We start from the raw sequence: 23,314 nt of genomic DNA, 5'->3' as shown, positions 1-23,314 counted from the left end.
GATGCAGCAATTAATAGAATCACTTGGGACGGTGGAGCTTGTTCGCAGGAGCATTGGATGCTCGCTTATGATGACATGTTTGTGATTGCTACATTGTACAATGCTGCTGTAATGTTTTTCGGATACCTGGATAGAAATAACTCTACTTTTTATGGTACTATTTTACCAGTGTATGCCCCTTCCACTGCTACAAGACCAGAACGAGAGATCTGCATAGCTCATTTGGGTACGCACTGTCGCCACTATATTCGTTTAAATTTATCTCCTAATTTTCCAGTCCCTCATGTAATAGAATGGTGGAAGGGGCACCATGAACGTAGCGTTGAAGGGTGGGATCGCATTTATGCAGCTAGGACAGCACAATGGACAAGACTGGTTCAATTTAGATCTGGATAGCTTTATATGAGTTACAGGTTGATTCTGATAGATTCTGGATAACAAACAGTTGCTGTTTCGATTCAGTTTTGTTCATTCGAGTTACATGTTGTGTCTATATTGTGTCTGTAATGATTCTGTATTGATCTGTATTGATCTGTATTGATCTGGATAGCTTTATATGAGTTACAGGTTGATTCTGATAGATTCTGTTTAACAAACAGTTGCTGTTTCGATTCAGTTTTGTTCATTTGAGTTACATGTTGTGTCTGTATTGTGTCTGTAATGATTCTGTATTGATCTGGATAGCTTTATATGAGTTACAGGTTGATTCTGATAGATTCTGGATAACAAACAGTTACTATTTCGATTCAGTTTTGTTCATTCGAGTTACATGTTGTGTCTGTATTGTGTCTGTAATGATTCTGTATTGATCTGGATAGCTTTATATGAGTTACGGGTTGATTCTGATAGATTCTGTTTAACAACAGTTGTTGTTTCGATTCAGTTTTGTTCATTCGAGTTACATGTTGTGTCTGTATTGTGTCTGTAATGATTCTGTATTGATCTGTATTGATCTGGATAGCTTTATATGAGTTACAGGTTGATTCTGATAGATTCTGTTTAACAAATAGTAATTAACAGCATACTTATAAAATTAAAGTACTAAAATATCAAGTACATAATAAAAGATATTATATGACTGCCAAAAAGTACTAAAATGCCAACATCCATATACTTATAATAAAAAGTACTAAAAACACAACCACAAATCACTTGGCCGAATCCCAAGCATCCAAAATCTGGTCGTACGAATGTCTCCACTCAGCCGCAACATCCTCATTAAGAAGGTTCATCGCGTCCAATGCACCTTCTCCCCAGTTAACCCAACGGCTAACCCACTAGCAAAAGAAATAACCCAAAATTAATAAATATCACTTCATTTAATTTCATTCTGATAATTGTAAATAAATTGATTAACAATTAAATTACGTACCACTTCGCTGTTCGAGCGAGTATGAATAACCGGTCCGGGTGCAGGCATATCCGGTAGTAGCTGAGGGTGTGAATGCAGGCAGTACCACGGCATGTACTGCTCCTCACAGTCCGAAGGAGTCCGTGCAAGAGTGAACTGAGACAATATCAGCATGCAAGCCTCGGGAAACGAGGTCCAAAGATCCTCCACCATATCGGCAGGCACTTCTACCCGATATTTCAAGCTGGACCAATGACGTACGGACTTCAACGGCCTCAAGATCGGTCGGGGTATGGTCTGCAAGTAACTAAGCTGGCGCAGGCATTTCCTCGGCATGTACGGCTCAATCACATTCCTGTAACGTATCCATCCTGCGTATATCGTCCTAGGGGTATGCGTAATGACATCAGGACCATACGGCATCCACATCACCTACAGACATATACAACAACATTAACATGCAAATAATACAAGTAAATGAATTTGGATTTTATAATTAAATTGAAATTGCACCTCATCAGCAGTCAATCTATCAAGCCGGGCACGATATGATTTCAGTCGATCCCCACTCTTCTCCAACGGTATAGATGGCCACATGCAAGCCCTCGGCATCGCTGGATCTAATGTGACTCCTTCCTGCTGAGGCCTGAAGCATGGGAAGTACTCATAAATCCATGCCTGAAGCAGTGTCAGACAACCCGTGATCTGCCTGCAGTCTCCTCTACTAGCAATACCTAGATGACGGTATAGATATGCTAGTGTAGCTGAGCCCCATGAGAGTCTAATGGCTCCAGATACAGAGTCCTGTACCTCCAACAGATAAGAAGGTCGAATGCGGTCTCCACTCTTGTCCACGAACAATGTGCAACCGAGCATCAGAAACGTCCAAGCAGTAGCCTGTGCATCAGCAATCCGATCTCCTTGACAATAATCCAGGACGGAAGCCGCTCGTATACCGCCATTAAAGTAGTGACCCTTCTGCAACTCCTCCCGAGTCATACCAAACAACTCCATCACACAAGACTGAAGCTCCTCAACACTCACATCAGCAGTCACCATAGCCCCATCGATGGGGATGCGCAAAATCTGCCACACATCATGCAACATAATGCTCATCTCACCAAACAGCATGTGAAATGATGACGTGTCTGGCTGCCACCACTCTACAAAAGCCTCAATCAGGGGCGCATTGATGTGGCCATACATGATATTGGGTAAATGGGACAATCCAGTTGACTCTATGCGCTTCTGGATCTGCTGAGAAGCACCACCGTACCATACACACAGCTTCCCACAGTATAATGATCGTGTCTGACACCTGAGGAGGCCCCTATCCTGTCCGCTCCAGATAGCAGTGGCAATATGTCCCAGGAAGCTCGGGATCACAAGACCATCAGATGGACCCCTAGGAACCGGGCTCTTCACGATCCAGTCATCCTCCACATCACTTCTCACCCGAAGACGACCCTGCTGTAGAAGCAAAACGTCCGCCAGGACCCCTCGGTATGGTCTTAGTAGGTACTCGCACAGAGGATGAACTCTGAGGAGGCATAGAGTCATCTCCGTCCATCTCTACAACATTCGCCATCTCCTCCGGCTGTGCCCTCTGGGCATCCCCCATCAATATCTGGTCTTCCCGTTCCCTCCGGGAAGAGGCAGTCACAACACGTGACCTTGTATGTCTCTTTCCAGAATGGTTCTCAGCAATATCAGCCTGTAAAAACCAAAAATATTTTACATTTATAAGCAAATAACGTATTTTTATTTAAATATACTCAATTTCTCGTTTTTCGATTTTTTTAATACTTGGGCATTGCCATAGGCTGGGTCGAACCAAGTTATTTAAAAAAAAACAAAATTTCGGGCCTAATTTGGCCTAAACAGAGCGCCGCAACCGTCCGGCCGCTGGGCTGAACGGTTGCGGCACTCGTGTCGGCCTTACGGTGGAACGGACAGCGCGCACCGTTCCGCCTAACGGATGCGCCGCTCGTTCCGCCGTAAGGCCGACACGAGTGCGCCGCTCGTTCCGCCGTAAGGCGGAACGAGCACGGCCATCGTTCCACAGTACGGTGGAACGATTGCGCCTTTCGTTCCACCGTACTGTGGAACGACGGCGCCGTTCGTTCCACCTAAAGGTGGAACGAACGGCCGTGCCGTTTCCACCTAGGGTGGAATGGACTGTTCGTCCGTTCCACCCTTGGCGGAAACGGCACAGGGAGTCCGTTTAGGGTAAATTCATACGGGTTTCGCCTCCGATTCGGAGGCGGAACCCGTGATTTCTGAATAATTTAAAAAAAAAAACTTATCGGAGATTTCATGAAGCCTTTACCCGCTCCTGGCTTTGGCGGCATGTTGTTTTAGGTCGGGTTTTTTGAAAAAACCAAAAAGGTAGAGAGGATTTGAGATTTTTGATTTTTTGAGTTTAAATTATGAGGAGGGCATAATTGTCAAAATAGTGCGGTAGGTGGAAAAAATATTGCGGTAAATAGCAGCCCACTTTTTAAAATTAATAATAAAGAAATTAAATCTTAAAACACCATTGATTATGAAAATAATTTTAGCCTAAAAAATCGCAACACACATCTAAATACAAAAGACTGAGGTGTCCCAGAACAATACATGATTTTATTATTATATTTTCTTATATTAATTTTTTGAATGTGATTTTTTTAGAAATTAAAGTGTCGCAAATTATTTTGCCAAACTTGTTATGTCAGTATTTCAAATTCTCAAGTTTGTCAAAGCAACAGATTGTTATTTAAATATTTTAATTCATTTTCGAATCCTCCTAATTATGCCAGTAACCGTTGTATGTGTTGAAAGAATTTTTTTGGCTAACGTTTTATCCAAAATGGATTAAATGTCACGTATGGAATACTTGGGCCCATGGGCGGATACATGAGGGCCTGGGGGAGGGGGTCTGGGCTGCTCCGGCCGTCGGAACCACGATGACCACAGGTAGTTTTGGTCCCCATGTCTCCATAAAATTTGAGGATATGGTGGTTCCAGCCCCTGTCTCCGAAAGATTTTGATGGGGTTATGAATTAGTATTCAAAATTGGCTCAGGTCCTGTTAGGTCATCTCTAAATCCAAAATTCTAATTTTTTTTGACATGTTAGACCTTTCTTAAATCTAATTTTTTTTAGTTTTTTTGGCATGTTAGGTCATTCTTAGTGATTTGAAGTGTGATTAATACATATCATCCTCAAAATATTTATCATGTTCACTTCTTATTTATTATTTTATTATTAAAATTATTAAATATTGTTATATTTAATAATAGAGAGCGGAAAAAGACTCCTATATAATAAATTATTAATAACAAAAAAAATAAGGGAAAAGCAAACCACGTACCTCTATTTGTAAACTTTTAAACCATGGACCTCTATTTGTAAATAAGGCAAACCACGAGTATTTTTTTCGTACTTTGCCCAAAAAATAAAGATGAGACTAAGAATGGAAAAAAAACTTTTAATGATTTGAGGAGTCACTAAAAGATGAATGTAATTGGTTTTTAAAAATTGGGTAAATAATTATAAGGTCCCTGAGTTTTTTACTCAATACACTAGTCAGTCCCTCTGTTTTTAGAAATAATTATATAGTCCCTCAGTTTTTGTTTTCATCAACTCCTTAGTCCTTATATTTGAATCAATGGTCAAACTATACCAAATAAATTTTAAAATACCAATATTACCCTTTACTCTATGTTTTAATAATAAAACAGCTATTTTTCCTTTTTTTACTATGTTTTCCCCTTTTTTCCTACATAATATTTACAATATTGAGTAATTTATTTATTAAATTTTATATAATCATTTTTTTATGGAAATGTCTACATCTTCATTAGATACGAAAAGAACAAGTACAATAAGAAACGAAAAATGTAAAAAACCTTACAAAATCCACAATGAGACGAAAACGACTACAAAGAGCAATAAAATCCATAAAAGGTAGAAAACATACAGAAAAACAATAACACATATACTTCATTGAAATCCTAATCCGTAGAAAAGCAACCACAATCGAATCTTCATCATTTAGGTCATTCCGAACATTCGGATCTGAGTCCTTTTTTTATTGCAACCACGCAGATATATTGATCCACGTATAAAATAAATCGTTTCTGTTCTTGCTAAATCCGAAAAAGGTATAAATAGCAGAATAATAGAGAGTAGATACAATTCAAACGGATAAAGAGATCTAACAAAATATATAAACACAGACTAAAAAAATATAATAAAAAAATAATATATTAAACCTAACCCGACGAGAGAAGGAAGAAGGAACTTCCTTCTTCCTCCTTAAGATAGATCCACAAAAGAGAAGGCTTGAAGACTCCCACAAAATAGTAAGAGAAAAACAGAGAAGAAAGGAAGGAGACTGTTTTTGTTTGAGAGAGAGAGAACAGTTCTTGCTCTTCCGTTTTTCTTATTACCCAAATAAAATTTTATATAATCATAGAACTTTAATTTAGTATCCTAAATTTTATTGACTAAAAAAATGAACGAAAAATATTTCAAAAATTATCAAAATAAGGGAAAAACTATATAAAAAGTAATTTTTATTTATCTCTAATAAATTTTATAAATGAAGAAAAAAATATATGATATTTTTAAAAAAAATTAATATTTAATGTTAGCTTAAAAACATTATATTAAAAAATAAAAATTTAAGAGAATAAAAATATATTTTTAATGATTATATACAATTATATAAATTTCGATGTATATATATTTCATAAATTTTATTAAAACTATTTAGATTAAATTTGAAACTAAAAGATAACTTTTTTTTATGCAAATAACTAGGGGCAATTTGGACTTTCATCTACAAAAACAAATAGAAGGACTAAAGAGTTGAATAAAATAAAGGGTAAATTCCAAAAACAACCCCTGTGGTTTGATGTTGTTCCAAAAAAACCCTTGTGGTTTGTTATCACAAAAAAAAGGACTGTGGTTTGCGCCGTTAACCAAAAAACGGAAAATGACTTAACGGTGTTAAAATGCTGACGTGGCACAGGGGTAAGGTTGGAAATTCGATTTTTTTAATTTTTTTTTAATTTTTCTTTTTTCTTTTTCTTTTTCTTTTTCTTTTTCTTTTTCTTTTTCTTCCCTTCTCCCTTCTTCTTCCTTCTCTCCTCCTCCTTCTTCCTTCTTCTTCTTCTTCTTCTTTTTCTTCCCTTCTCCCTTCTTCTTCCTTCTCTCCTCCTCCTTCTTCCTTCTTCTTCTTCTTCTTCTTCTTCTTCTTCTTCTCTTCTTCTTCTTTTTTTTTTAAATTTCTGAAATTTTATTTTTTTTAATTTTTCTTTTTCTTTTTCTTATTTTCCTTTCCCTTCTTCTTCCTTCTCTCCTCCTTCTTCTTCTTTCTTCTTCCTTTTTCTTCTTCCTCCTTCTTCTTCTTCTTTTTTTCTATTCTTTTTTTTTAAAAATTCCCTTACTCGAAGAAATTTGGAATTTTTCCGAAATCTGGAATTTCTAGATTTCGGGAAAATTCCAGATTTCTTCAGAAATCTGGAAAATTTTCAGATTTCTGCAAGAAATCTGAAAATTTTCTAGATTTCCGATTCCAGATTTTCGAAGAAATCTAGAAATTTCCAGAAATCTGAAAATTTCCGAAACTTAAAAAAAAAGAAAAAAATAAAGGAAGAAGAAGAGGGATGAAGAAGAAGAAGAATGGAGGAGGGGAGAAGAAGGAAGAAGAAGAAGAAGGAAGAAGAAGAAGAAGAAGAAGAAGAAGGGAAGAAAGAGGAGGAGGAGGAGGAGGAGAAGAAGAAGAAGAAGAAGAAGGAAAAGGAAAAGAAAAAGAAAAAAAAATAAAAAGAAAAATTAAAAAAAAAAGAAGAAGAAGAGAAGAAGAAGAAGAAGAAGAAGAAGAAGAAGAAGAAGAAGAAGAAGAAGAAGGAGGAGGAGGAGAGAAGGAAGAAGAAGGGAGAAGGGAAGAAAAAGAAAAAGAAAAAGAAAAAGAAAAAATAAAAATTAAAAAAAAATAAAAAAAATCGAATTTCCAACCTTACCCCTGTGCCACGTCAGCATTTTAACACCGTTAAGTCATTTTCCGTTTTTTGGTTAACGGCGCAAACCACAGTCTTTTTTTTTTGTAATAACAAACTACAAGGGTTTTTTTGGAACAACATCAAACCACAGGGGTTGTTTTTGGAATTTACCCTAAAATAAAACTTAAGGACCTTACAATAATATGATGGATAAAATAATATTTTTATTGATAAATATAATAATATAATTAAAATTAAAATATTATATATTATATTATATTTTAAATGAGTAAAAAAGGAGGAAGTGACATCTCAGCTCCATCGTTACTGATTTATATTATATATAGATAGATAAATATAATAATATAAGTAAAATTAATATATTATATATTTTATTATATATTTTATCAGTAAAAAAGGAGGAAGTGACACCTCATCTCCATCGTTAATGTTTTATATTATATATAGATTTTAAGGATTAATTTAAATTCTGTAGAACTCTTAGATATAGTATGGATAAAATAATCTTTTTATAGATAAATATAATAATATAATTAAATTAAAATATTATATATTATATTATGTTTTTTATCAGTAAAAAGGGAGGAAGTGACACCTCAGCTCCATCGTTACTGTTTTATATTATATATAGATATGCAGAGAATTAGAGAGATTTTAGGTATTAATTTAGATTCAGTAGAACTTTTAGATATAGATATGTAGAGAATTAGATAGATTTTGGGGATTAATTTAAATTCTGTAGAACTCTTAGATATAGTACGGATAAAATAATCTTTTTATTGATAAATATAATAATATAATTAAAATTAATATATTATATATTTTATTATATATTTTATCAGTAAAAAAGGAGGAAGTGACACCTCAGCTCCATCGTTACTAATTTATATTATATATAGATATGCAGAGAATTAGAGAGATTTTAGGGATTAGTTTAGATTCTGTAGGACTTTTAGTTATAGATATGTAGAGAATTAAAGAGATTTTAGTGATTAATTTAAATTCTGTAGAACTCTTAGATATAGTACGGATAAAATAATCTTTTTATAGATAAATATAATAATATAATTAAAATTAATATATTATATTATATTTTTTTATCAGTAAAAAAGGAGGAAGTGACACCTCAACTCCATCGTTACTGTTTTATATTATATATATATAGATAGGTATGCAGAGAATTAGAGAGATTTTAGGGATTAATTTAAATTCTGTAGAACTCTTAGATATAGTACGGATAAAATAATCTTTTTATAGATAAATATAATAATATAATTAAAATTAATATATTATATATTTTATTATATATTTTATCAGTAAAAAAGGAGGAAGTGACACCTCATCTCCATCGTTAATGTTTTATATTATATATAGATATGCAGAGAATTAGAGAGATTTTAGGTATTAATTTAGATTCAGTAGAACTTTTAGATATAGATATGCAGAGAATTAGAGAGATTTTGGGGATTAATTTAAATTCTATAGAACTCTTAGATATAGTACGGATAAAATAATATTTTTATTGATAAATATAATAATATAATTAAAATTAAAATATTATATATTATATTATGTTTTTTATCAGTAAAAAGGGAAGAAGTGACACCTCAGCTCCATCATTACTGTTTTATATTATATATATAGATTATTTACAATAAGGCAAGTCGTTTTTATAAGAAACAAAAATTATAATAATTAAAACCAAACACATGATAATAGCATTTACAAAGATGTATATTACTTTTAAAAAAAAAACAAAGATGTATAGTAAAAAAACTAAAACATTTAATGGGTTAAACACCTAAGGTGTTAATCGGGAAAATAATTCCCAATTTAAAGCGGCGACATATTAATGGGAAGAGAAAACAATTCATATAAAACACAGAGTTCACACGTCGTGTGGGTTTTAAAAGCCACCATCTTATGATCAGAATAAAACCAACACAATTTGTGGACTTTTAAAATCATCACTTCTTTTACAAATGAAGCCCACACGCCGTGTGGACTTTTTAAAAGGTCCTTGCAACTTCCTTCTAATTATTACACTTTTTCCACCTCTTATTTACAACTCCTATCCTCAGCTTATTTACAAGCTTGCCACATTTATCCCATTTTACCCCTTAACTATATCTCTTTAATTATTTATATATTAGGTTTTTCTATAATTTTGTTTTTAGATATAAATTCATCTCTTTCTTATAATGAGACTGATTTTTTTATCAGTCAGTCAATACAATTCTCTTTGAGATTTATTAGGTTCATCCCTCTTATAAATTTTGAAGATTTCACGGCTCCTTCAAGTTTAGCTTGATAGTTTGTGATTGAAAACTATTACCGCAAACTCAATCCGTATCAATTGGAAGGTAGTCTCCCAATAAATATAGGCCTCACTCTTCCAAACCTCGAAGTATTTGGAGTTGCTATAAACAAAATCCATGGTAGAATTCTAATATCCACAGTTTGGGAAGCTTGTAAACCTGCAAATGTTGACATTATCGGCACAACAAAACAACTCACTTCAAGGATCTATTCCTTCATCCATTGTTTTTTTTTGAGAGGTCTCCATGAATTAGACCTTTCTGGAAATAAACTAATTCCACAAGGCATAGATAAGCTCTTGTTTTTGCAGCATCTCTTTCAACCATATTGAAGGTGAAGTACCTACCAAATGTCTGTTCAGCAATATAAGTGCAGCTTCACTTGATGGAAACAAAAACCTTTGCAGAGGGATACCGGAATTGCAGCTTCCAGCGTGCCCTCGCGAGAGGCAAAAGAAACACAAAATGTCTGCTCTACAAATTCATAACAGCACAAGGTACCGTGTTAGTTAGGTTTTGGTTAAGAATTATTTTTTAAAAATAATTTTCTCTGTCATTACATACTAGTAAACTACAAATATACTAACATATTCAGGGACGGAGCCAGCCCAGGGCTCAAGAGGGCCAGAGCCCCCCGGCCACCAGTATTTTTTGTTTCGTCTCTGTAGCCTCCCCTAAAATTAGTATACATTGGTTCTATGTAGTATTATTTCAATATTTGAAGGTGGATGAGATGGTTAAGGATGCATGGTCCTTTTTGAAAGGTCATAGGCTCAACTCCTTCCTACCTCATTTTATTTTAGAAAGTTTTTATTTATTTTAACTTTATTTTTCAATAATTATAAAAACATATTACCATTATTAATTAATTTAAATAGACTCTTTATTTTGATAACACTTTTGAATTCATTTTTATTATGTTTTTACTATTAAAAAATTAATTTCTTCAAAAAAATAATAATTTATTTTCACGTCGATGGTATGTTTGCTAAAACCTTAAAAGCGTCCAACATGAAAAGAGTAAACATATTTAATTTTCTATTAGTTCAATGCTAGTTTATAAAAAATGATAACATTTTTACAGATTTAACGTGTTAGAAATTAAAAAAAATTATCCTTAACTCCACAACTAAAATTAGCCTTCCAAAATTAAATTACTGACTCCGCCACTAAACATATTAGTATACACATGCAAAATAATAATAATAATAATGGGAGGATAAAGTTGAATGAAATAGATGATTTTAATATCAAATGGATATTTATCATGACCAAATATTGCTTAAATATATAAACTAAACATTACAGAAAAGGAAATCATGGGAAAACTGCAACTTGATCAACTTGCGCAGTCTATTCCAAGTCAATGATCAAGTTTGTGCTGCTTATTTGAATAAATATACTAATCATTCATTATTATTCACAATGCAATGTTGACTTCAAATCAATTACCACTTGGTTGAATAGATTATAATTCTAGTTCATTGTATCCTACTAATGAAATATGCTAATAAGGTAATAAAAATATGATAACTTAGAGCTCTGTTTGTTTTATCTACTGTTTACGATTGCTGTTTGTTGTTGGAAAAAGCTACACCTGATCCGATTTACTGTGAGAATTTCTAAGGTATCTACTCTAAAAAATTGTAAGTTTAAACCTCTCTTAAAAAAAGATGCTCTTATCACCCCAACACGAGAGCCACATGAGCTATTTATATAAAATCCTTCATTGTGCAATCTAAGTGAGTCAATTAGATAATAATTATATTTTAAACACATGACTTGAAAAAGAAAAATTCTTTAGCTAGAATACATATAAAACCCATTTCTGAATTTTCAAAAGTGCCTGAAATTTTATATGTTAGTCTTAGTACAAGCAGGAAAAAGTCGCCAGTTTTTATTCATACAATATTAACTGCTCAATTGTATAAATATAAATAAATCCGTTTTAACACAAAATTAAATCAAAACAAAGATTAATCAATATGTCCAAATTACCTAATGATCTTATTGTAGAAATACTTTTGAGATTACCTGTCAAGCTTCTGTTGCAATTGAAATCCGTCTGCAAATCATGGCAATCTATAATCTCCGATCCTGAATTCGTCAAGCTGCATCTCAAACGAGCAAAACAAACCACCAATCTCCACTGCAACAGGCTCTTCTTATCTTCTTCTTTTCCTCGATCCATAGATCTGGAATCATACTCCTCCCATCAATCCATAACAAACGTTGCCTTTCCGGCAATCCTCAAAGGTCCTCCGACGTTTTCCGTGCGAATTTTGGGATCCTGTAACGGCGTAATTTGCTTGCTCGACGATTATGGCAAAATGTTCTTATGGAATCCAGCTACAAGAGATTACAAGGAATTGCCGAACCCAAACGGCGCCGTGTACACTATCTTCCTCCATGGTTTCGGCTACAATGTCTCCACTGATGATTACGGAATCCTCTCCGTTAGCGATTCAGTTGGTAATGGTACTAAAGAAACTTTAATTGAACTCTATTCGTTGAAAAGGAATACCTGGAGAAAGATCGACGCCGTCGTCGATTCCGATTCCGATTCGGTTACTAAACGGTCAGGAATTTTCTGGAATGGAGCTCTGTACTGGTTAAAAGTGAAGAAAATCGATCTTAAGGAAGTTTACACGATCGTTTCGTTCGATATGGTTGAGGAGAAATTCGAGGATGTGATTTCGTTGGATGATGAATTCGATCCGAAAATCTGCAGAGCAAGTTTGGGGCAATTAGGAAATAGGTTGTGTGTATTTTGTGAATGGAGAGGAAGGTGTTTAGAGGGTTTGGTGTTGATAAATGGGAGGAAGGAGGTGTTTTGGAGCAGATTGTTTAGTTTGAAGCATGAGAGATTTCCTGGAAATGAAAATTCAGTGTTATGCTTGACAGGGAATGGTGAAGTTGCAGTGGAAACTGATGGATGGAAATTGAATTTTTACAACCCTAAAGATGCTACTTTGAAGAATTTGAATGGGGATTCGGATTCTTGTGAATCAGAATTGTATATGGAAAGTTTAGTTTCGCCCAATAGTTTTTAGAACACCTCAAATCAGTGGCGCTCGAAAAGCTAGTGGAGCCAATTTCAAAACCAAATCCGTAGCACTTTGAGATTTTTAGGTAAGCTGAGGCTCAGTTCATTATTTGGAGAAAAATATTGAATAAAAAAAATAATGTTAGAAAATAATATTTTCCGCCTTTAGTTATGACATTAGAAAAACAAAAAATTCGGTTTTTATTTGTGTTTTTTTTTTGGTGAACTTATTTGTGTTTTTTTTTTAAATTATCATCAGGATTGAAAATGAAAGCAAAATGGAAGAATTATTATTAGGGTAAATTTCAAATAAAACCAATATGGTTTTATTAATTTTCAGATAAATGATTGTGGTTTACTTTTTGTCAAAACGAGTATTGAAGTTTCACACTTGGATTAATGTTATTAAAATTATCTTTAACGACCTGAAAATGAAAAATTTTTAAGAATTAAAGTTGTTCAATATCATATTTTCTATGGAACTACATTTTCGATTTTCGAAAATCATATTTTTTGGAACTTTCTCTCTAAACATTAACTTTCTCTCTCTTTACCAAACTTCATCTAAATAATCTCAAAATAAAAAAGTTGAAGAATTAAAGTTGCTTAGAATATTAGTAGTTCTTAAAATATGTCATTTTTGAAGTCGTCAATAGTGATTTTAATAGTATCAATCGAAAAAGTCCTTATTTTGCTAAAGTTAAAAACCTCAATCCTCGTTTTGACAAAAAGTAAACCACAGTCCTTTATCTGAAAATTAGTGAAACCATATGGGTTTTATTTGAAATTTACCCTTATTATTATCAATTACCATTTGTGATGATATGATTAACAGAAACTTGTTAATATTAATGAATTCTAGAATTTAATGATAATTTTATTTTACAAAAATTTATGATGAATGAGGGAGTAGAAAAAACAATATCTTAAAAGAATTTTAAATCCGTAGAAATAGAAATAGTGAGTACCTAATTGAACAAATTTTATTTTATTAAATCAGAAATAAATTTTTACAACTCAATCGTTTTTGTTACTAATTATTATTTGTTTCTAACACATACAAACCTTATAGTCAAAGGTCTATTTGAACTATTCCTAAATAAATAAATAATTAATTATATACGGTTTTTTTTTATGAAAATCGGGACTGATATTAATTAAGCCTTACGACATCGTTACAAACGGCATCCCAAATACAAGATGGGCAATCTTCTATAAAAATTAACGGGGAGCTGATATCCCTAACCTACACAGCTAGTTTATGTATATTTCATTCCCTGTGAACAAAGCTAAAATTACAATTTGCAAAACCTGAACCGAGTGTACCAACATCTTCATAAAGGAATTGTAGTGCTGCTTGGGGTATCCGTTTGCCAGACAAAGGGTTGATAACAACATGTGCATCGGATTCGATACAAATATGAGGAAAAAAACAATCGCGAGCAAGTTAGAGGCCCGCAAAGATTGCAGATGGTTCAGCTGCTTCTGCTGTTTCACACGGATTGAGTGGTATTCCTGCCGAAGCAAACACCTTACCCTCCCCGTCCCGAGCTATCAGTCCGGCCCTAGCGACAATGCCATTTTCTCCTAATGAGGCATCACAATTAACTTTTATGACGCCCTGCGGAGGTGGATGTCAAGTCTTGTTAGGGTCAAGGATTAACAACTCAGCGGTTCGATTCGTACTACCTGCAGTACTCAAATGCCATTCGGAGATAAAATCCTGTGCTTTGGTTATTAGAGTCTTATCATCCATCCATTCCTCTCCATGTACAAATCTGTTACGTCTATACCATAGCCACCATATAACACATACGGGTTTTTTTTATTATTCACTTTTAATCACCAAATTTAAACAACTAAGCATTAGTCATAATTTTTGTCTAAAAATCTAGTAAATATTTTAGATTCTAAATATTAGCCCTACATTAAAAAAATATCTAAATATTTCTGTTTACTTGAATTATCTAGAGAATTCTAATAAAAAATGGTGATATTTCATTCTCTCTCTCCCTCTCTCTTTCTTTTTTAATACATCGTACTTGCTAGTCATCCCAAGTTGCTTTCTGAAGTCTTCAAAATCTGGACTGTTAAGTTCCTTAGTAAATATGTCAACAACTTGGTTTTCAGTCTTCACGTACTGTATCTTAATGTCTCTACGTAAGACTTTTTCTCTTGTGAAGTGATAATTAATTTCCACATGTTTGTGTTGGTCCCGTGTGATTAGTTCCAAGGGGGGGGGGGGTTAGGAACTAATGTAACATTTTATCCTAATTAATCTTGCTGACTTGATAATTTTAGTGAGTTTATTAACTCAGCTTTGGTCAGCTTGGCCGATCTTAGTGTAAGACAGCTTTAGTCAGATGTTGACTAAGACTGTTTCACTTGTGAGTTGAGAATTGACACTTTTATGGTCAGCTTCCAACTCAGCACTCTAATTTACTCAGTGTCAGCTTTAAACAGTTTATATGCTGAGTAAATATAACAAGCAACACATGCACACACATATATATATATTAAGAGAGTTAGAGATTACTCAGTATGACTTATCCTGGTTCGGCCTCTCCGCCTACGTCCAGTCCCCAGACTCCTCCAGGCTTTTAGAATCCAATACCGAGCTCTTTAAAGGTAGAGCACAAACCGGTTACAATGCAGTTGAATATGCAAGAGTACCTTCCTCTATTCGTCTACTCAACTCGTACTAAGTGCTACAACCCAACACCTAGATTTCTCTACCACTGAGTACTTAATACCGAGTACTCAGCACAACACTCTCAATATTACAATTGAAAACAAACTTGTTCTTTTTCAGATAAAGAACACTTTAGATGATTACAGACAATCAATCTAGCATTTACACAAGGAATAGAAAGTTGGTGTAAGATCTCTTTCTTGTTTTTGAGTGCTTTGAATTTGTATCTTTCTCACTTGTATTTTCTATGTCAATCGGCAATGATCCAAGAGGATTGCTTGTCCTTTTATAGTTGTATTTTGAGGATCAAATGATTTGAATTTGATTTGTCCGTTGAGTCCAAAACGGCTCTTTTGGGGGACAAACTTCTGGTCAGCTTCAGATGTGCAGGCCAATCTTGTTTTCTGATTTCTTCAGATGTCAGGCTTGTCTTCTTCCTACAAGCTTTGTCTTCTTGCGGCAGTTTGCCTTATAGCAACGAACAGTTGACCCATGCATCTCGGAATTTGGCTTTTGCGTAATTCCAAGGCTTCAATTATTGGTGCAAACAGTTGTCGGATTTGTCTTTTAGCTAACGGATCATTCATGCTGTCCTGAAGATCACTCAGCTTCACTTCGATAGTCATTGTCTTTGATTGTCACCAAATCCCATACTGAGTTCTTTTTCACTCAGCTTCCATGGTCAGCTTCGTTCTGCAAGATCTAGTTCTGAAGCAGACTTCTTTTATGCTGAGCTTCGTTCCACTCAGCTTCTTTGATCAGCTTCATTCTTAAGTTGTTGTTTTGAAGATGACTTATCTTCTCTTGTGCTGAGTTGCTCTTCACTCAGCTTGTGTTGTGTTCTCATGCTGACTTTGTCCTGTCTTAATTTTTATTTCCTTTTGTATTTATGTTTATACTCAATATTGAACAAACGAATTAGTACAATTAAATCAAAGCACTTAAATTTAATTGTCTCTTAATCATGGATTAAACTTAAATGATTTTGTCAAATCAAAATCTTGTGGAAAGGTGTTTCAACAAACTCCCCCATTTTGATGTTGGCAAAATATTTAATTTATGGAACTCAGTATTGAAATTCCCATGATTGAATTACTTTTTATTCTTCTGAAATTACTCCCCCGTAAGGGTTGCATATATTGTCTTAACTTAACTCTAAACCTTCTAAGATTTAATTGAGTAATAAGGGAAGACCTGTTTATACTGACTTAGTTCAATTCTAGACCTTCTAAGATCTAATTCAGATGAGCCTAGGTCAACTTTCAGAAGAGTTCAATTTTTACTCAGTTTGATACATGAATAGTTTTGGTATCAGAGTTTGTGTGCGGATGTATCAGAGTTAATATGTACTGAGTATATTTTTAATTTGAATTTATTTGTTTGTTCAATTTTAGACAGATCAGCATATAGTAAGCATCACTTATGAAAAACAATGTGAATGAAATGATGCTTAAGATGATATAAATGGTCAGCATACAAAATACACAGGTCAATTTCTTAAAGCTAATCTTGAGCTACCCCTTTGCCTTTGTCTTTCCTCTTTTGCTTACTGCCTGAAGTTTCTCCTGCCTTTGGCTGAGTTCCATCAGCTTGTTCTTTTTCCCCCATTTTGCCACCATCGGGTGGAGGGGGGATGAAGGTTTCATTGAGAGCAGCACGAGTCAGCTTGACCGAATATGCCTTGAGACGTTTCGTGCTTTCAAACAACCCATCAAGCAATGGGACTCCATCATCCAGAACTGAACCGGGGACTCGAACAGATGCGCTGATCATGTTAAGTATGTATTCCTGTGATTTAGTTAGCCATGATATTGCGTCAGTTAGCTGGGCATAAGATTGATGGTACATTCGAAGTACAGCCTTGTCGTAAATGTCACGCTGAGCGTTTGTGTGACGCACATGTCGAAATAAGCTTTAAGTAGTTTGTAGGATAGTATTGGTTTTGACCAAGTCAGTTTCCATTTCCTCTTTACTCAGGTTTAGAAGACGGACAGCTTCGCTAATTTCATCCATCGAACATTGGGAAGTTGAGGAGAGAAGTTCACGAGTGCCAGTCAGCTCAGAAGTCAACTTGGTAAAATAGTGACTTAACTCAGCAGATGTAGCATAGCCCATGTTGACTGCAGGTAGAGCGTTGATTTGTCCCTAAAGTGAATTCATATGATTCACCATCATCAATTGCATTTCGGCCAGCTTGACAATAGATTCTTGCCTGGGTTGCTGGGATTGGACCGTGGTCATGACACTTACTAAATCTTTGAGATTTTTGATCTCATTGAGAAGCTGAGTGACAGACGAGAATTCTTGTGATTCAGCATTTGCAGGCCCAGCATGGTTGACATGAGAAGAGTGTAAGTCCTGGAGAAGAGTTTGAGCGGAGTCAATAATGTGATGTCCAGACTCAGTTGCATGAAGATAGACATATTGTGCCTCAGGATTTAGCTCAGTGGCCGGGATTCTAGTAGCACCAGATGGAGGAGGTGTTTGATGATGTCCTTGAGTGGAAGTGCCAGTATGGTCAACAGCTGGACTTTGATTTTGATTAGCAGCAGGAACTGATTGCTCAATATTCTGCGAAATGGGATGGGAAGGAGGTGGATCTGCAGAGATATTTACCTGCTCAACATGGACTTGAGTTGGTGCAGGCAGAGGCACCTCAGGTTGAGTAGGATTTTCCTTAGCTTGCTTGTCTCCTTGAGCAGCTAGGACATCGAGCTCTTGCTCGGCTTGGTTTGGATTTTCTAGAGTCTTGGCGTGTTGCTCAGTATGAGTAACAGAGGCTTGTTTTTCCTATGTAGAGGACTCAGTATGATTTGAGAAGAACTTAAATTGTAGATCCGTGAGGTCAGTGATTTGATCCCTCAGAGGCGAATCATCCAAGAGGTCAATGACTGGAGATTTGTAGGCCTTCTTCTTAAGCCTTTTCAACTTTTTGGTCTTTGGTGGGGAAGGGTCAGTAGGAAAGGAATCAAGAGATGACTCTACCCCGAGATCAGTGTTGAGGCCTTCCATGACTATTTCTTGCTCTGTGAGCTCAGCATCAACTGTCTTACTCTGTACAGCTGGATTGTCAACTTGCTCAATATTCCCTGTTTGTTCTTGCTCAGCATGAGCTTCTTGATGTTGCTCAACATCCTCATCATTATCATGCTGACCTGCATTATTTCTTAGTTCTTCTGCTTCTTGATCAGCAGGGATTTGCTCAAGGTCAATCTCTTAGCTTCGTATAAAGTGGGAATCATCAGGAACTGCAAAACCAAGAGGGACAGCATTAACAGGACTCAGATCAGAAGTTTTCTTCTTCAGAGGGGTTTCCTCACTTTCCAGTTCATCAGGCTCATCTTGCCTCTTTCTTTTCTCTGCTGATTGACCCTGCTCAGCATCAACTTGCTTCCCCTTTGAGACAATCCAGATTTTCTTCGGAACAGCATCAACATCTTTTGAGCTGGTTTGGATTGCTTTCCGTTTCTTTTCTCGCTTGGTTTGATCAGCAGGTTCAGCTATGGCGATGTTCTCTTCTTGAGGTCGCTCATCATCAACTTCCTTCTCGATTTCCTCGATGACCCCTTTTCCCTTCTTGGGCTTGATGGGTTGGTCATATACTAACCCAAACAAGTCGATTTGATGATCTTTGAGGATTCTGGTAATAAGAGAACCCAGCCTGAGCTTAATAGTACTCCGTTGAAGTGCTCCTACCAGAAATACGGGCATATTGAGAGGGTTGTAGGTCAGCATGTGCCAAATGAAGCACTGCTCGAAGTTTGAAGCTGATGATGCCGAGTTGATTTTTGGGAAGATGAAGTTAGTCAGAAGATAGTGAGCCATCTTTTGATTTTGACCCATGCATGTACTGGGTATTTCTCCTTTGTGATTCGCTGGTTTACAGAACATTGCAGTGTGGTCAAGCTTTTCCTTAGTAGTCCTGAATTCCATTCCGGTGTTTGGCAGATTTAGTAAGGTTGCGAGATAGGATGGGGTAATCGTTAGCTTCTTACCTTTAACGTGGGTTACCAGATGGTTAGCATCCCTTCCATCAACACAGAGGTTGGAGTAAAATTCACGTACTAACCTAGGATAAGTTCTACTAGGAAGTGAAAAGAGTCCAGCCCATTCATTTTTCTCAATCCATTCACAGAACGGTTGCTCATCCGTTATGAAGCTTGGAGAGAACCATCGACATCGAAGAACCTCATGATTCTTTACGCTCGGGTACACTTTAACAAAGAATTTTTCATTGGGCTGCTTGTCTTTCTTTTTCTTCTTCTTCTTTGATGAGGTGGCGAGGTCAGTTTTAGGGTTCTTGTTTGGAGTTTGGTCATGTTGACCCTGTTCTTTAGTGGGAGTCTTGCTATACTCATGCTGAGGAGGAGACTTAGGGTTTTCGTCGGCGTGGTCGTCGTTGTAACCACCACCGGAGAGATTTTGGGAATCCGTCATGATTACGAATTCTTTGAGAGGATTTTGGGTTTTTGAGAGAGAGAAATTTGAATGCCAAGAATTTTGAGTGTAAGGAGTTCTAAGTGGGAATTCTTCCACTATTTATAGAGGTTCAGATTGATCTTATTCGTTGAACTAGCCGTTTTACCTCGAGATGATCAACCGACAGAGATTCTGGCATTTATGACACGTTCGGTGCATGGGTTTTCTAATTATTGCTTACGTTATCCTAGGTGGCCATTTAATACGTGTGCTAGCATTTAATGTTTAATAGAGTTTCACTCATTATTAAGAATGTCAGACGTTTGAGATTCTGAGTAGTCAGTTTTACGTAGGGTAGTTGTTTGTGAGCTTAGTAAATTAGCTTAGGATAATCACTCAGCATGTGTGTCTACTCAGCATAGGGTGATTTCATGACATTTTTAACTCAGCATGCAACAGTTACTATTTTATCACAAATCACTCAGCATGGTAATCACTCAACATTCAATTAAGCACATAGAATTATTGAAGAGGATTAGACATACCGATAGCTTCCCTTAATATGTTAAATTGCTCACGAGCCAAAGGCTTCGTAAAGATATCTGCAAGTTGTTCATTTGTTGATACGTAGGTCAGCTTGATCTCACCCTTGAGTACATGATCTCTAATGAAGTGATGTCTTATGCTGATATGCTTCATCCTGCTGTGTTGGATTGGATTCTTAGATAAGTCAATGGCACTCTTGTTGTCACATTTGACCTCTATTGTTTCTGTTTTGACACCATAATCCTCAAGCTGTTGCTTAATCCATAGGACTTGGGCCACACAGCTTCCAACAGCAATGTACTCAGCTTCAGTTATAGACAAGGCCACTGATGACTGCTTCTTACTAAACCACGAAACCAGACAGCTTCCTAGGAAATGACATCCTCCTGAAGTGCTTTTTCGTTCTAGCTTATCTCGCCCATAATCGCATCAGTATATCCAATCAGTGTGAAGTCACTTGTATTTGGATACCATAAACCTGCATTAACTGAGCTCTGCAAATATCTGAAAATTCTTTTTACAGCTATTAAGTGAGATTCCCTGGGGTCAGCTTGATATATTGCGCAATAACATACTGAGTACTGAATGTCAGGTCTACTAGCAGTAAGATAGAGTAGAGAGCCGATCATACCTTGATATAATTTGCTATCTACAGACTTACCTTTTTCATCAGCACAAAGGACAGTGTCAGTACCCATTAGGGTTGATATGGGTTTACATTCTTCCATATCAAACTTCATTAGCATTTCTTTGGCGTACTTAGACTGACTAATGAAGATGCCATTCTTACCTTGCTTGATTTGAAGTCCAAGGAAGAAGTTGAGTTCGCCCATCATAGACATTTCGAACTCAGTTTGCATCTGTTTACTAAACTCTTTGCACATAGAATCGTCAGTAGCACCAAAAATTATATCATCTACGTAAATTTGTGCAAGTAGGGTATTTTTACCCTTTTTCTTAATGAACAAGGTTCTGTCAGCTTTGCCTCTGACATAATTCCTGGTCAGCAGGAAGTTGGTCAACCTCTCATACCAAGCTCTTGGAGCTTGCTTTAGGTCATATAGGGCCTTTTTGAGTTTATAAACGTGGTTTGGAAATTTTGGATCTTCAAACCCAAGAGGCTGACTAACATATACCTCTTCGTTTATAAAGCCATTAAGAAATGCACTCTTAACATCCATTTGATATAATTTAAAGTTCATAAAACTGGCATAGGCACACAGTATACGTATAGCTTCTAACCTAGCAACGGGTGCAAAGGTTTCACCGTAGTCAATGCCCTCTTGCTGACTATAGCCTTGGGCTACAAGTCGGGCTTTATTTCTGACTACGTTGCCTTGCTCATCTAATTTATTTCTAAAGACCCACTTAGTTCCTATGGTCTTTTGATTCCTAGGTTTAGGTACTAAATCGCATACCTCATTTCTTGTGAATTGATCAAGCTCTTCTTGCATAGCGTTGATCCAATATTCATCGTGCTCAGCATCAGCGAAATTCTTTGGCTCATGCATTGAGACGAAGGCAACATTGCTGAGATACTTCTGTTGAGCGATTTCCGCAAGTGCACGGTATACGCTTGTAGTAATAAAAGATATCGATCCCACGGGGAACGCTTTTTTAAACAAAACTTATCTATAATCGGTTAAATTTACTTTTAGGTTTATGATATGGAAAAATCGTTTAATCGGTTTTGGTTTTGAAATTGCTAGAATGAGAATTAGATTAGAATATAAAGATGTTAGAAAATATCTGATTTAAAAATGAATTTGCAAAACAGGAACGTTTTAGTACTTTAGAAAAGTAAACAGGTATATTTGTTTGCATTAAGCAAAGAAACAACTTTAAACTTTGTACGAATTATAAAGATGAAATAAATAACGGAACCTCTAATTAATTGGCTTTGAACGCGACAAAACCCTTTCGGGATAGTTGCCCTTAATCAAATTAAAACTCTTTCGAGATGATAATTTGCCTAAGTGTTCAACAAAGTTTCCTTGTAAAGATTTGAATTAAATACGTTTTAATGAAAACACCAGCATCAATCCACTTCGGCTCATTTACCAAAGTGCTGCATAAAAATCTATCGAATAGAACGGACTTTATTAGATGAAATATAAATTGATACAAGTTTACAGAGAACATGGAGCATTGAATTCTTCGACGGCGTGCAAGTGAACGGGTTGTCAATCCTTTCCTTGGGTTTCGTTCGAGTTTGTCAGGCTCAGGGGCGAATCCTCTACTCAATCTTCTCGCTGAATCTTCGTAATAGAGACTGGGTCGGTCTACTACCAAAATGAAAACTAAACTGGAACAATGTCTAAACGCTACTGAATTTGTTATTAATTTGTAAACAATGTGTGTACATCATATTGCTTTTTACAGAATCTAAATCTAACTTCTGGATCACTTGATTCGGAATTTCTGCATAAATTCTACACCAATCTCTTTCTTCTACACATATATCATTATATGTCATTATTCTCTCATCAACTCTCCATCAACTCTTTATTTATAGATGTTGAAGAGTCTTGATCGAAGTGTCGTGTCCGTTGCGAAAAGACGTATCCGTTATGGAGAGTCGTATACCTTGTGAAGGGACGTATACCTTGTGAAGGGACGTTCTTATCCACCCGAATGAACGCATTCCGTCGAAAACGAAAGTGTGTAACATGCTTCTAAAATCTCCTGCTCGTACCGAGATTTATCAAATTCACTACCGAGAATGGGGGAGCATCAATTGTACTTCGGACGAAGAGGAAAAGTGACTGGCGACGCGTGTCGCGACCGTGAAAAGGGGAAGCCGCGGTCGCGGCACGGAGCTTTTTTCGTTTTTCAGCTCTCGTTCGTGTGCTCGACTTGGCGTTATTAATTTTCGTCGTCTTCGACTCCTTTTGTAGGGCTTTTCTTCTATTTTTGAGCTCTTTTTACT

At 35.8% G+C, this 23,314-nt stretch overlaps 1 protein-coding gene across 1 annotated transcript; it reads left to right on the top strand.

Annotated features, from left to right (window-relative positions):
• Positions 1-10,200: 10,200 nt before the first annotated feature.
• Positions 10,201-14,541, top strand: LOC136219318 (F-box/kelch-repeat protein At3g06240-like). Its single transcript, XM_066006684.1, has one exon. The coding sequence runs from the start codon at positions 11,668-11,670 to the stop codon at positions 12,733-12,735; it is 1,068 nt and encodes a 355-aa protein (XP_065862756.1). The 5' UTR covers positions 10,201-11,667; the 3' UTR covers positions 12,736-14,541.
• Positions 14,542-23,314: the final 8,773 nt, after the last annotated feature.

This window comes from Euphorbia lathyris, chromosome 2 (assembly GCF_963576675.1).
Source record: "Euphorbia lathyris chromosome 2, ddEupLath1.1, whole genome shotgun sequence".
Classification (NCBI taxonomy): Eukaryota; Viridiplantae; Streptophyta; class Magnoliopsida; order Malpighiales; family Euphorbiaceae; genus Euphorbia; species Euphorbia lathyris.
This window is presented reverse-complemented; position numbering and strand designations above follow the sequence as displayed.